Source organism: Montipora foliosa, chromosome 10, assembly GCF_036669935.1.
Source record: "Montipora foliosa isolate CH-2021 chromosome 10, ASM3666993v2, whole genome shotgun sequence".
Classification (NCBI taxonomy): domain Eukaryota; kingdom Metazoa; phylum Cnidaria; class Anthozoa; order Scleractinia; family Acroporidae; genus Montipora; species Montipora foliosa.
Window position 1 is genome coordinate 5539362 of NC_090878.1, and position 12500 is coordinate 5551861.

The window sequence follows — 12500 nt, forward strand, 5'->3', positions numbered from 1 at the left end:
CGGTAATCCGTGTTTACCCAATAAAATTGTATTAAGTGAAGCTATGATCCTCGCAGTTATGAACGCAGTTTTTAAAATTTTTTGAAAATTTCAGGACTTCAACGGGGTTTGAATCCGTGACCTCACGATGCCGGTGCAACACTCTAACCAAACAAGCTATGAAACCACTGATGTTGGGAACTGGTCATTTGTGGGTTCAAATGTTCCCATGATGAATGAATCAACGTTGAAATGATATATGAAATGAACCATACATTGAAATGCGGATATGAATTCAAGCGAAGCTATATGATCCTCGCAGTTATGAACGCCATTATAGCAATTGCGTGTATTATTATTAGTGTTAAGCCATTGATGTATTGCTAACTAACAGATTAGTCTATGATGTCTCTAAATGGATTTCCTTAAAAATATCTTTATCAATAAAGTGCAAATTTCCAAGATCATTATGTCACAGAATCGGCGATATAAATGCTTACCTAGGTAGCTCAGATAAAACGAAGGTTCAGTCACTTGCGCCAGTTTTGTTTCATTTGGTAAATGACCTCAGGTTCAGGTATGTAATCCGTCCCACGATGAATGAGCGAATCGGTTGCGAAAAGTTTCAAAGGTAATATTATTAAAGTTCAAATTATCTGCCCAACACTCCAGAAAGAGACGACGTTAATTTTTCTTTCGAATATTATCTGGGGGGCCAACTGTCTCCCTTCCCCCTCCGCTAGCTACGGCCATGAAGGAAGACATCAAAAGCGCTACAAAGACTGCGTGAAAGCCAACATCATGCATACAGGCATCCATCCAAAGCAGCAAGAGAGACTGGTTGGCGTGCCCTCAAGGCGCACGCATACAACAATTCGAACGAAGCCAACGAAAATGACAATACAGCGAGAATCTCCAGTTTAGGGACACCCACGGGGCCAGGGCAGGTGTCCCCTGAATAGAGGTTGGTTTGGATACAAAGATTAGTATGAATAGAGGTGTCCCAAACCTCTCAGAGAAAGAATCGAACAGAAACCCCTTGCGAGGAAACAAGTTGAAAGGACTTACAAAGACGTGACCGCATGGCTAATTTGCATATTTCGATAGAGATGAGTCCCTCGCGGCCATGTCAGCGTTCAATAAACCAACATGGCCGACAAAGTTGTTCCTCGTTTTCTAAATCGAGTTGTTATGCCCGGTGATATTATTGGCAGTGTTGCAGACTTAGAAGGGAAGCTTGAGGGAAAGGCAAACCTGAAATTTGGGCCTGGATTGAGGGAAGAAAACGGAGTGATTTCAGCCTGCAAAGCTGGAGTTCTGAGGCATCGAAAGCCCGCAACATATTTGATCGACTCCAATCAAAGAAGAGTAAGTTGATGAACATAGTAATCTGAAGAAGTGATGTCAATCGAAATAGGTTCTCTATAAGGCTCGAGATTCCCCGATTTTGGTAGCATAAAATAACTTATATTAGAGGATTGTTTATCCCCTGTTATTCAATGATAAGGAAATAAGTGGCCCTGTATTCGATAGTTTAGCCCATTTGAATTCCTAATGACCATTGATAAGCCCATGGATGGAGAAAATCATTGTAGAGCAACGCGTATTACCCAAAGGAACAATCACAATCTTCCAGAAAATTTGACCAAATTTTCATGTGAAAATGTTATGCTTTTTCTTCAATATAATCAATATAGTATGTTCCAGTTAAAGAAGAGAGAATCATTGGGATTGTCACAAACAGAGGCTCGGATAGCTACAAAGTCGACATTGGGGCAGCCATGTCTGCATGTCTACCAAATTTGTCATTTGAGGGTGCAACCAAGAAAACCAAACCCAACATTCAGGTATGAGATACTGTACATGTATAAGCAAGACGTTTTTTTCCAGCAGCAGTGTAATGTATGTAATTTGTACTTAACCCATTCACTCCCAGGAGTTCCCTATTGACGAGTAAAATACTCTGGCGTTAGGCAGAGTAAAATACAAAGTCTGGCTGGTTTGGAAGTCAAAGGGTTAAAGTAAGATAATTAAAAAAATATGGAATGCTCTTTGCATGTTTCTCAGGACATTATTTTACACATCCTTTAACCCATTGACTCAAGGGAGTAGGGGTGGCGAATGGTACCTCAAAAAACGTGGGTCTCGGGAAATTTTAGCAGGATCTCGAAAGCGTTTTTGGTGAGTCTTTTTTTTGCATGGTTTGTTTTTACTTTTTTTTTGAGTCTCAAAACTTTTTACCAAGGAGTCTTGGGCTCTGATTTTTAACTAGGATCTCGGCGTCTTGGATTTTACTATTTTACCACCCCTGGGAGTGAGACTCAACTGGGGGGATTCTGAGGCCCTTCAGAAGTGAATGGGTTAATAAAAGAGGTTTAAAAGAGAAAAGGAGAAGACAGATTTTATTGGACAGGGAGCTCCCAATGTATTTCAATACCAAAAATGAATACAAAATTATAAATTATTGCAGCACTTAAAAGGAGTTTTCTATTGATGTGCAAGTCATACAAGTTTAAACTACCTGTACTTTGTAAGTACAGAGGGCCACTATCACTGTTACATGGATGTGTATACCCTTGATAAATAAACTAAATGCTTCATTCATTCACTACTTAAAAGTTTAATTTTTTCCAGATAGGGGACATTGTTTATGCACGACTATGTGTTGCAAACAAGGACATGGAACCTGAACTGGATTGCACAGATGGCAGTGGAAAGAGTACAGGACTGGGGCCATTGTCTGAAGGATTTATGATCACTTGTTCTCTTGGCCTGTCTAGAAAGTGAGTTAAATGCTTCCAACCAGTTCACTTGCCAGGTTAAAAGTTAGCATTGCAGTAAATGAAGAGGGAATACATGTGGGTCTTTCAACACCTGCACCAAGAGGAGAACTAAGATTGGTGGAAGGACATTATGAGCAGTATCCTTGTCTTTATCATCACTCTGACACCAACTTTGGGTGTTTTCTTGAGGGACAGTTAGAGTGTACATGTATAATGTGATGATACTGACAGTCTCAATCCATGTAAGATTAGCATTTCCACTGTCTCCCTATTTTCTTTCTTCCCTGCTCATTGCCTTGGTTGAAGGGGTGTTGTTTGGTCTCTAAAACAATAATTATTTATTTCATATTTTTTCATTGTTTTTTTTATTTTGTTAGGCTTCTCAGTAAAGAATTTGAGCTGCTGGAATGCCTGGGGAATTATTTTCCCTTTGAATGCACAGCAGGGATGAATGGAAGAGTATGGATCAAGTCACCATCAACAACTCATACTATCGCCATTGCTAATGCAATTACAAACTCAGAATACATGACAAATAATCAGATTGAGACAATGGTAAAACAGATTGTGAAAGGAATTCAGTTATAGATTATAAAATGATGTATTTGTTTCAACATGATTACACATTCTGCCATACAGTAGTTTCCATTTGACTGTTGTTAATACAACCAATCTAGATAATACATCAATCTAGATAATACATCAAGCATAATGGCAGTAGTTGAATTGAATTGGAACATGTAACTTACTTCAAGAATGTAAAATTGCATATACAAGATCTCAATGGAGGAAAATCTGGTTTGAGATTTTCAAGTCATCACTGAGCATAACAATACTGCAATATTGCTTATGAACCTCTCTTGAAAGAACTCATATTTTAGCATAAAAGCTCCATTGTTTCCTTCATGACCAGTAAAAGAAGAAAAAGTCGAATAAAAACCCATCAAGCATGTCAGAACATCTCAATTAAACTGGGTACATAGATGCAAGAGACTGGAGACAAGAGTTTTGGTTACAGGTGGTGTATTAGCAGCTTGCAAATGGAAGAAATTTATCTTTCATTTTGTAATCACAGCACAAATCATGGCAATACGTAAAATTTTGCTTCTTCTATGAGAAATGTTATTTAAAACAAGCTATACTTTACTACTAAAACAAAACAATGTAATTAAAAGATACATTTGTAATGCAGTATTGAACAGTATAGTTGTACAAGTTTACAGGTGGATCTTATCACTACTCTCCTGAAAAAAAAAAACCAACAACAACAACAACAGAATGTGAATTGTGATGAGGTATTTGAGTAAAGTGAGAAGTTGAGAACAGATCTATGAATGCAACATGGTAATAAGTTGTACACAGAACAACTGAGAACATGACTATGGCAGACAATAATAATTCATATATAATACTATTCCCATCGTCACAAAAATTGTGACTGCATGGTACAGTCACGTACATGTAAAGTGAACTAAAACAAATTTATTAGCTAAGATGAAAGCTGATCAGTAGATGAAGTAACAAGTTTATCCACTGTTATTTCTCCACCCAACACTTTTTTTCTAATAGCATCTCTGTGTTTTAGAGTGAAGACTAAAGAGCGCATCTTTCTCTTGTAATCATTGCTCATCAGCCTGCCATGCTTATAAAATACAGTCCTTTCAATGAGCTCTGGCAAAGTTTCTGAAGTCTGCAACTATGAGGAAAAAAGAAGGGTTAGTTAACACTGACATCATTTTGTGGTAATATTGTCCTAAATCAATTCAAGCTAATACCACACAATTGAAGGTCAGAGGAAAAAAAATTAAAAAAATTTTACTGCACAGTTCTGGCAGCAGTACTTAACTGAAGTTAACAACTATTTACTTCTCCAAAGTTGGCTACAATTTGACAAACCAACCAATACATGGAACTTTCGGCAACAGAAATTGGTCATGAAGGAAACCATTTTGGATTCAAATGAGTCTAAGCAAATGCATCTTGGGTAATTTCATGGCTGTCTGACACTGTTCAAGAAGGTAGACATTCGAAAAGTATGTTGTGAAAACAACAACTTTGTAGTATAAACCCATTGACCCCTGGGAGTGAGACTCAACAGATTTTACTTGGTCTAACACCAGATGATATTACTTTTCAACCGGGGGCATCGTAGCATGCCTAAGGAGTCAAATTATGGGTTAACAAGATTTCATTCCCAACCCTTCAATTTGACTGGAATGAAATAATGGGTAACCTTGCATTTGAAAGGCAATGGTATGGTAAAGTGGGGCAAATTCATTTTAAGGACGCTTTCCAATTGACAGAACTGACTGGCCAGGCTGGCATTTGAAAGGACTAACTCAACACTGCCTTTAAATTTAATAAGGATGATATCTACTGCTCCAGATGAATGCAAAGGATTATCATGCAAGTGTTCCTTCAAATTGCTGCATTTTCTTTGCAAACTGATGGGTCTGACCAGCCAGTTCTGACAGAAGGAAAACGCCCTGAGACGTTAGAGTTTTGACACTCCACCAAAATATCATGATAAGTAACAGGAAGCTACAAGTCCCTTTCCAGAAGACCCAAGGGAAGAACCAGACAACGAAAACCCTTCAACCTGAAAAATAGTTGGGAAGGGCTTGCTGTGTAGTATAATACCTTCACTTGAAGAGCATCAGCTAAAAATTGCCTTGCTTTGCCTCTGATAACTTCAGTTTTTTTATCACAGTGAACTTCTATGGTAGGCTTTTTCGTCTCAGTATCTCTGATAAAACCTCTCCACCTTCTAAATATGAGCTTTGCTTGTTCCCTGATTGCCTCATTGCTTCCCTGACGCCTTAGGTGATTCACTGAATGACCAATTTTTGTTGAGAGCAAGACATCTTTTGATAAATTCTTTGAACCCAACAATTTCAAAGATGAATAAATTGCCTCAGGTGAGGAATAATCACTTTCCAGTTCACATTTAAGACGCTGTATTTCTTCTACCACAACCACGCTCTACAAAAAAGGATGATTCCTTCATGTCAAAATAATTGTGTCTACAAAGTAATTTGCTCTCCCAATAATTTCCTCCATTAGTACCTATTTCAATCACATACAAAAAGAAGGCGTGAATTCACTATTCTTAGGATTAATTACTCTACATTGTACCGTGGAAGGATAGCTCTGGGATGCATTACATTTTTTTTGTTGGAGGTGAAACAAGTAAATGAGGGCTAAAACCATTTGGACTTAACAAAATGATACTTTTTTTTATCTGTGTTGCATCAGCTATTATTCTTTGCTGATTGCTTCCCCTCCTTTTTGTACCATTTCACATACATTGTTACATGGGAGTTCTAAGTTTGTGTCATATGACAAAGATTTCATTTCCAGATTCACCATCACTGGTGTAGGTGTTAGTATCCAGACACTAACTTTACAACAACTGAAGTTGATTAAGGTTCACATTGCAACCAGACTGACAATTAGTGTAGGTCATCACATGATTTCAAGTGCAATTTGGAATAAATAAGCACAAGAAATTTACAAGTGCTTATTTATTCCAAATTGCACGAAAAGAAATCATGTTATTACTTAATAATATACATGAAAAACTTTGATGGTTGAGCAGAAGAAACGCACATATATCACGCAATCAGCGAAAAATTGGCCATTCAGGGCGCACGCTTGATTTGAAAACAAAAGATTTGATTGGTTCTCACCAAACCCTATTGTCTATTAGCCAATCAAAATTCAGAATTTCGATGCGCAGTTTGCACTGGTATTATATTTTTTTGCACTGGTGTTGCACCTGAACTGCAATGCTCTTAGCCAATCAGAATCAGGTAATTTTTTCATGTATATTATTATTAGTTTAGGGTTAACCCTAATCAATTACTAGCTTTTAGGTGCTACCAATTTGCTAAAAAAGGACTAAAGATTGAAGTGATCCTTACATTTGTCTGGACAAATTATTTAATATTGTCTCTCACAGACACCCGAAAACATCAGGCTCCAGTTGTTCAAACGATGGATAGCGCTATTCAACGGATAAATCGCTATCCAGTGGATAAGTAATAGCGAAACCAATTGTCCTATCCAATGGATAGTGATTTATCAGGTGGATAGCGCTATCCATCTTTCGAACAACTGGGGCCAGGTGGCTTCAGCGGGATTCAAACTGACGACCTCTGCAATGCCGTTACAATGCTCCACCAGCTGAGCTAAAAAGCCCCACCACTGGGAGCAGGTCAATATATCAATTTATTGGGCTCATGTGTTCCTGTGAAAGGAATGATGAATGCAAGACAATGTGGGTCATAGAGGATTAACAAAAAAAAAACACTTTGGGATAACTTGGATCACCCCTGATGAAGACATGAGACAGGAATGTCGAGACGTTGGATCTTTTGAAGTGTCTTTGCAATAGCTGCTTTTAAAATCGTTTCATTAATAGACCCTTCCTCAAAAAGGCGACAAAGGATTTGAATGGGTTAAAATTGAACTGAATGAAAAACTGATACCAGAAGTAAAAAGAGTACATTTACTTCAGTAATCCTGCAAAGTTTTAGCGTATTAGGTGTTATTATCAGCTGGGAAAATGTTAGATGAAATTTGACAAATTTATAGACATTTGTATGACTGGGGATATACGCCATACACCCAATCATACAACCGTCTGTAAATTGTTCATTTTTCAACTTACATTTTCTCAGCTGATATTACACCCTGATATGCTGAAACTTTGCAGGGTTACTAAAGTAAAGGTACTCTTTCTATTTCCGGTATTAGTTTTTAATTTTTAACTTACTTGAATTTTCAGGGCCTATTGTGATCACCATGTGTTAAGGAAATGGTTGGAAACCAAGCAATTAGCCCTTGTGTACTTATATGTATCCCCCTGTCTAACCATTATCAGGGGGCCATTTATCGAAAGTCCCGCTAATTTTTCAGGCTGCTAAAGCCATTTGTGCTTGCTTTAAAAAGATGGTCGTTTAGTATCTTTACAAGGTAACTAAAAGCAAAAAAACTGTGAAGATAGAGATGGTAATGTAACACCTGAAATGTTTTGGAATAACGCAACTTCAGAATACCCCACCACTTGAGAATGGTTAAAATGTACTGCCACCACAGTTGAATAATGATGAAAGTGGAACTGATACTCCCGCAGTCCTACACACCCACAGTCCAGGAATATAAAGGCCCAGTGGGTACGCAACAACTGCTCTTGCAGTCTCAGACAATTGGTGGTAATGTGTTTGGCAAGCCAGTGTGGGAGGAGCATTTGAAGAAAGATATCAAGTGGCAGGCTATTCTGAAGCTAGACCAAAGTGTGACTCACAAGAAGCAAACCCCAAGTCTGTCATTAGTCTATGTTTGGCGATGGTATACACATTTACCCTGCAGGCAGAGGCCCTTCGATATTCCTAGATCAGTCTCTTCCCATCTTATCTAAGAAGAGTGAAGGGCTTCTGCTCCCAAGGTAACATACAGTGCAGAGAGAGGGGTTTCCAAAGGTCTAGCTTTCTTCTAATTTTAGCCAAGGTCACCGAGCAAGAAGACGCTATTTTCCAGGGCTAATTCTCTAGGGGCAATTTGTTTGAAATTCAGTGGCGTTTGATGTTGATTTTTCTACTTCAAGTACCCATGTTCATACAGGCCGACTATTAAGTAAAAGTAACTCAAATGACTGGTACTACCGCAAGGCTTTCAATGGTTGCCTGTTTCTTCTTGTCTTCTTTCAAAACACTCTTCCGTTCACCTCTAGAAGGAAGTTTGGTTCGAATGACAAACTTGTCCATGGAAAATCCTGAACAGCCGTGCTGCAAAGCGTTTACTTTGTAAACAACGAGCAAGAAGTCATCTGATGTTGTCCGCCATGTTTGGGTTTAAACAAAGCGAGGTTACAATTTGGATAAAGGCGCTTTGAATGACGGGAAATGGCGGGAAAATGTGTGCGCAGGCGCCCTCGCTCGTGTGTCAAAGTGCAAAATGTTTACTGATATTGCAACGCCCAGTTAAATTTGCGCCAACTTTATTGTTGTTTTGGCGTTTGTGTGGACCCTGGCACAGTTGTTTTGTTTTGATCTTCTACTGGAAAAAGACGAATGACCTCCAGTTGGTTGAGCACCGGGCTGCCATGCGGGAGGTCGTGAGTTCGACTCCGGCCGGACCAACACTCAGGGTCTTTAAATAACTGAGGAGAAAGTGCTGCCTTTGTAATTATATCCGCAAATGGTTAGACTTTCAAGTCTTCTCGGATAAGGACGATAAGCCGGAGGTCCCGCCTCACAAATAACTCCCATGTTCATTAGTTCCCTGTAGGACATTAAAGAACCCACACACTATTGGAGAAGAGTAGGGGATGAAGTACCCGGTGTTGTGACTGTCCTCTGTGTGTATATGGGTGGGTGGGTATAGCAGGTCCACATCAGCTGAATAGCTGTCAAACTTCAACCTGCTTTAACTAATAAATAACAAACAAACAAACAAAACAAACTTGGATGGTTGTTTCCGTCAATGATTAAATCGAGTTGTTTTCTTTTCAACTTCAATTTATATCTACATTTTTTTACAAAATAGATATATAAAGAACACACTTTAACCCATTGACTCCCAAGGGTTCCCCATTGACGAGTAAAATCGTCTGGCATTGGACAGAGTAAAATACTAAGTCTGGCCGGTTTAGGCCGGTTTGGATGCCAAAGGGTCCAGCAGCTTTCGAGTCAGCCACTGTCTTCCTAACTGCGGCAAGAGAGTCCTTGATATTTATGAAATGGCCGATGGAACAAGTTCAGTAGAGTTTAGATCTCGAGGCACCAATGACTAGGACACACAAATTTAATCCACGCATGAATGTATACAGTATGTACACATATTCAACACATACACATATACAAATACTTACACATCTACATAATATTTTCATATATTAGTTTTAAGTCACCCATGGTCAGATAGGTTATGCACCAGGGTTTCCTCTACAAAGAGATTGGACGGCTGGGTTTGAGGGAGTCCTGCAACAGAACTTGGAAGTTAAATTCATCACACTCCTTTGGTAGTCTTAAATACAGCAAATAGCCTTTAAATGGATGGGCCTCCAGAGAGATGTGTGTAATATTTTTGTCTGCGCAACCAGTGTGACACAATTCCACCAAGATTGAACTTGAAATCTGAACGACAAGCGAGCAAAAAAGACATGGCAAAAAACTGACATTGCGCTGATATTTTGGATGAACTTCATGTCATCTTGACCAATTTCTAATTACCAAGGTTTGCAAAATACTAACTAGTAATAATAATAGGAATGAGTAGTTATTATTATATTCAATCTGTTTTGCAAACAGTAGGAAAATAGCAAGAAAGACCCCATCCAAGTGCGGCATGTGATTGACGCACGAACAGCGTAGGTGTCCAATTACAAGAATCCAATTTGGAGTCGTTCGAATTGGATACCTGTAATTGGACACCCCACATGACAAATAGCCGCGCACAGAACCAATCAGATTAGAGAATTTTGTGTTAGTGAGGAAAGAAATTCCCCCATGACACCTTTTTATACAAGTTTCTCTTTGTGCTCATTTACAGCATTAATCGATTGCAAACAGTCGTATAACAATGAACCGCTACAAGAAAAGGACTCTTTCGTGTTCGCATCCTCAAACAGGAATGACCGCTGGCCATAATTACAGCGTATTCGCGTGCATGATATATAAGGAGAGAGGTGATCGATTGAGGCGGGGAATTCATAAAACTGGCCTGTGGGAACGCCGTCTAAAGTAAAGATTATTTGTCTAGTTGTCAAGAAAACAGCACAACCAACAACATCCGGGATCCTGAGGTTCTCTTGCTCGCAAGAAGAAGGACTGGACGTTTTGGGTAGCTGGAGGTGTCCGTCATGTATGTCACAATAAATTTTTTCTTTGGTTTCCAAGTTGATAAAGCCCACTTGCTTTACTCGACATGGGGCGTGCTTTAACTCCGCTTCGAAGTACAGACACGGTATAACACGCTCTGAAACACATGCAAAGAAACACCTATCATGAGATTAGCTATGGTGAATTGTATCAGTCCGTATTCAAGAATCACTTAAACCTTTCCGAGAGAGAAATTCTCTATGGTGTCCTAAAGAGTTTTTCTTCTTGTTTAAATCTCAACCGTCTTATCTTTATTGTTAAATACTTTCTCTATTGCAAAGCAGTAAATAATGCCAAACCCCTTTTTGAAGATTTTGTCACCCTCGTGGCAGAGAAGATAGAGATAGAAAGATACATAGTATTCATGTCAAACAAACGCAATGCCTTTCTGGAAAAGTGGTCTGGTTTTGAAGGGTTATGGAATTGTTCGTTTCTTAGCTTTGTGCAAATAACCTTATGCCTGTATGTTGTAATTGTAATAATTGTAAGTGTTAGCAAAATCGTAGATGTAAGTAGTTATCATTGTATAGTTGGTAAATCTGAGCATTCGTTGTATTTGTAATTAAATAAAGGAGAGAAAAAAAAAAGAGATTAGCAATGTTGGAAACAACCACCAAACAGCTTCAGTATATTGCGTACACTATAATCGCGAGTTTGATTTAGGTGCTCAAAACCTTGCTTTTCATCATCTTAAAAGCCGACATTACTTCGTTTGTTTTTGTTTTAAAATGACGACTTGCCCAAAGGCGTTATCTAATTGGCTGAATGTACTCAGGCGAATCACGCGGGAAACAACATATCAGCTATTTGGGTAAATTCGTGTTACACGAAACTCAGTCACGATGGGCAATGAATTTTGGGCGAATGCGAGCCTTAAAATAAACAGAAAAGAGAAACTTTTAGCCCAATGAGCAATATTCAGTATTCGATTTTTTCACATACTACAATAGAGAACACATTGTCTTTGACTTGCATAATTCCTTTGTGTCCACATTTAAATCTAGGTAAGACAGGAACAAATTTCATACCTAACTCACGTGAGAAAGTATCGCTGGAAGAAATTCCGCACAGTGCATCGAGGGGAGGATCTAGTTCCAAATCAAGTGGACCAGCGGATCCCCCTAAAGAGCCAAACCCCAAATAAGGCGTACTTGTCACGTGCTTTTCTTCACATGGAGGTTTTTCTTCAGCAACTATATCTTCACCAGCTCCCTCTGCACCAAGTGGAGTCTTCTCGATACTGTTTGGTGGAAATGATAGAGTGCCTGGCTGTGTTTCTGTCGGAGAGGAGAGAGGAGTATTGAAAATGCCAGATGATGGCGTTACGAAGGTCAGAGAGTGGTTTGTTGGTTCAGGTGAAAAGTCATGAGATGAGTCACACAAGTCACTGTTGTCACGGGAGTCATAAAACACCCCAGGCAGGGAGGGTTCATGTGCATAGCTAACTTGCAAAGGTTTTTTGTTTTCGTCTTTGATGTGCAAGTCAGCATTTACCACCTTCTCACGCGAAGAACTCGCTTCTGTGGTACCTACAAAAAACAAAGAAAAACAGGTGGTCAACGGATTTATTCATGCGATAAGTACGCAGGTATGAGCACTGTATATCATATATAGTTTTTCGGCTTTCACCGTTGATATTAAGTAAAACATAAGTAGCTACTACATAAGCATAACAAGCAACAACATGGGAAAATGTTCATCAATAAATAGCTTCCATTTGAAAGCCAACAAAATCTTTGTTGTGCATCTTTAATGGTGCACATGAAGTTAGAACCACCTTGTACAGCATAATAAACAACACCACAGAAAAGTACCACTGCTCAGTAGCTTTCACTTGAATGGTCACACTTAAGGA

The 12500-nt window shown here is 38.9% G+C and overlaps 3 protein-coding genes across 3 annotated transcripts in view; 1 reads left to right on the forward strand and 2 right to left on the reverse strand.

Annotated features, from left to right (window-relative positions):
* The first annotated feature begins 1102 nt into the window (after nt 1-1102).
* On the forward strand, nt 1103-3351 carry LOC137973787 (putative exosome complex component rrp40). The gene is made up of 4 exons (XM_068820674.1): nt 1103-1347; nt 1677-1826; nt 2614-2762; nt 3140-3351. The coding sequence occupies exons 1-4, from the start codon at nt 1129-1131 to the stop codon at nt 3348-3350; spliced, it is 729 nt and encodes a 242-aa protein (XP_068676775.1). The 5' UTR covers nt 1103-1128; the 3' UTR covers nt 3351.
* Nucleotides 3352-4054: 703 nt separating this feature from the next.
* On the reverse strand, nt 4055-8636 carry LOC137973788 (transcription elongation factor A N-terminal and central domain-containing protein 2-like). Its single transcript, XM_068820675.1, has 3 exons — nt 8429-8636; nt 5403-5744; nt 4055-4458 (listed from the first exon to the last, which is right to left on the reverse strand). Exons 1-3 carry the CDS (start codon nt 8528-8530, stop codon nt 4252-4254), a joined length of 651 nt encoding a protein of 216 aa, XP_068676776.1. The 5' UTR covers nt 8531-8636; the 3' UTR covers nt 4055-4251.
* Nucleotides 8637-9239: 603 nt separating this feature from the next.
* LOC137974332 (uncharacterized) overlaps nt 9240-12500 on the reverse strand; it is a 26110-nt gene continuing 22849 nt past the window's right edge. Inside the window, exons 14-15 of the mRNA XM_068821257.1 lie at nt 11674-12174; nt 9240-10742 (exon numbers count right to left, since the gene is read on the reverse strand). Coding sequence (XP_068677358.1) covers nt 10285-10742; nt 11674-12174 — 959 coding nt within the window. The 3' untranslated portion in view covers nt 9240-10284. The remainder of the gene's footprint in view (nt 10743-11673; nt 12175-12500) is intronic.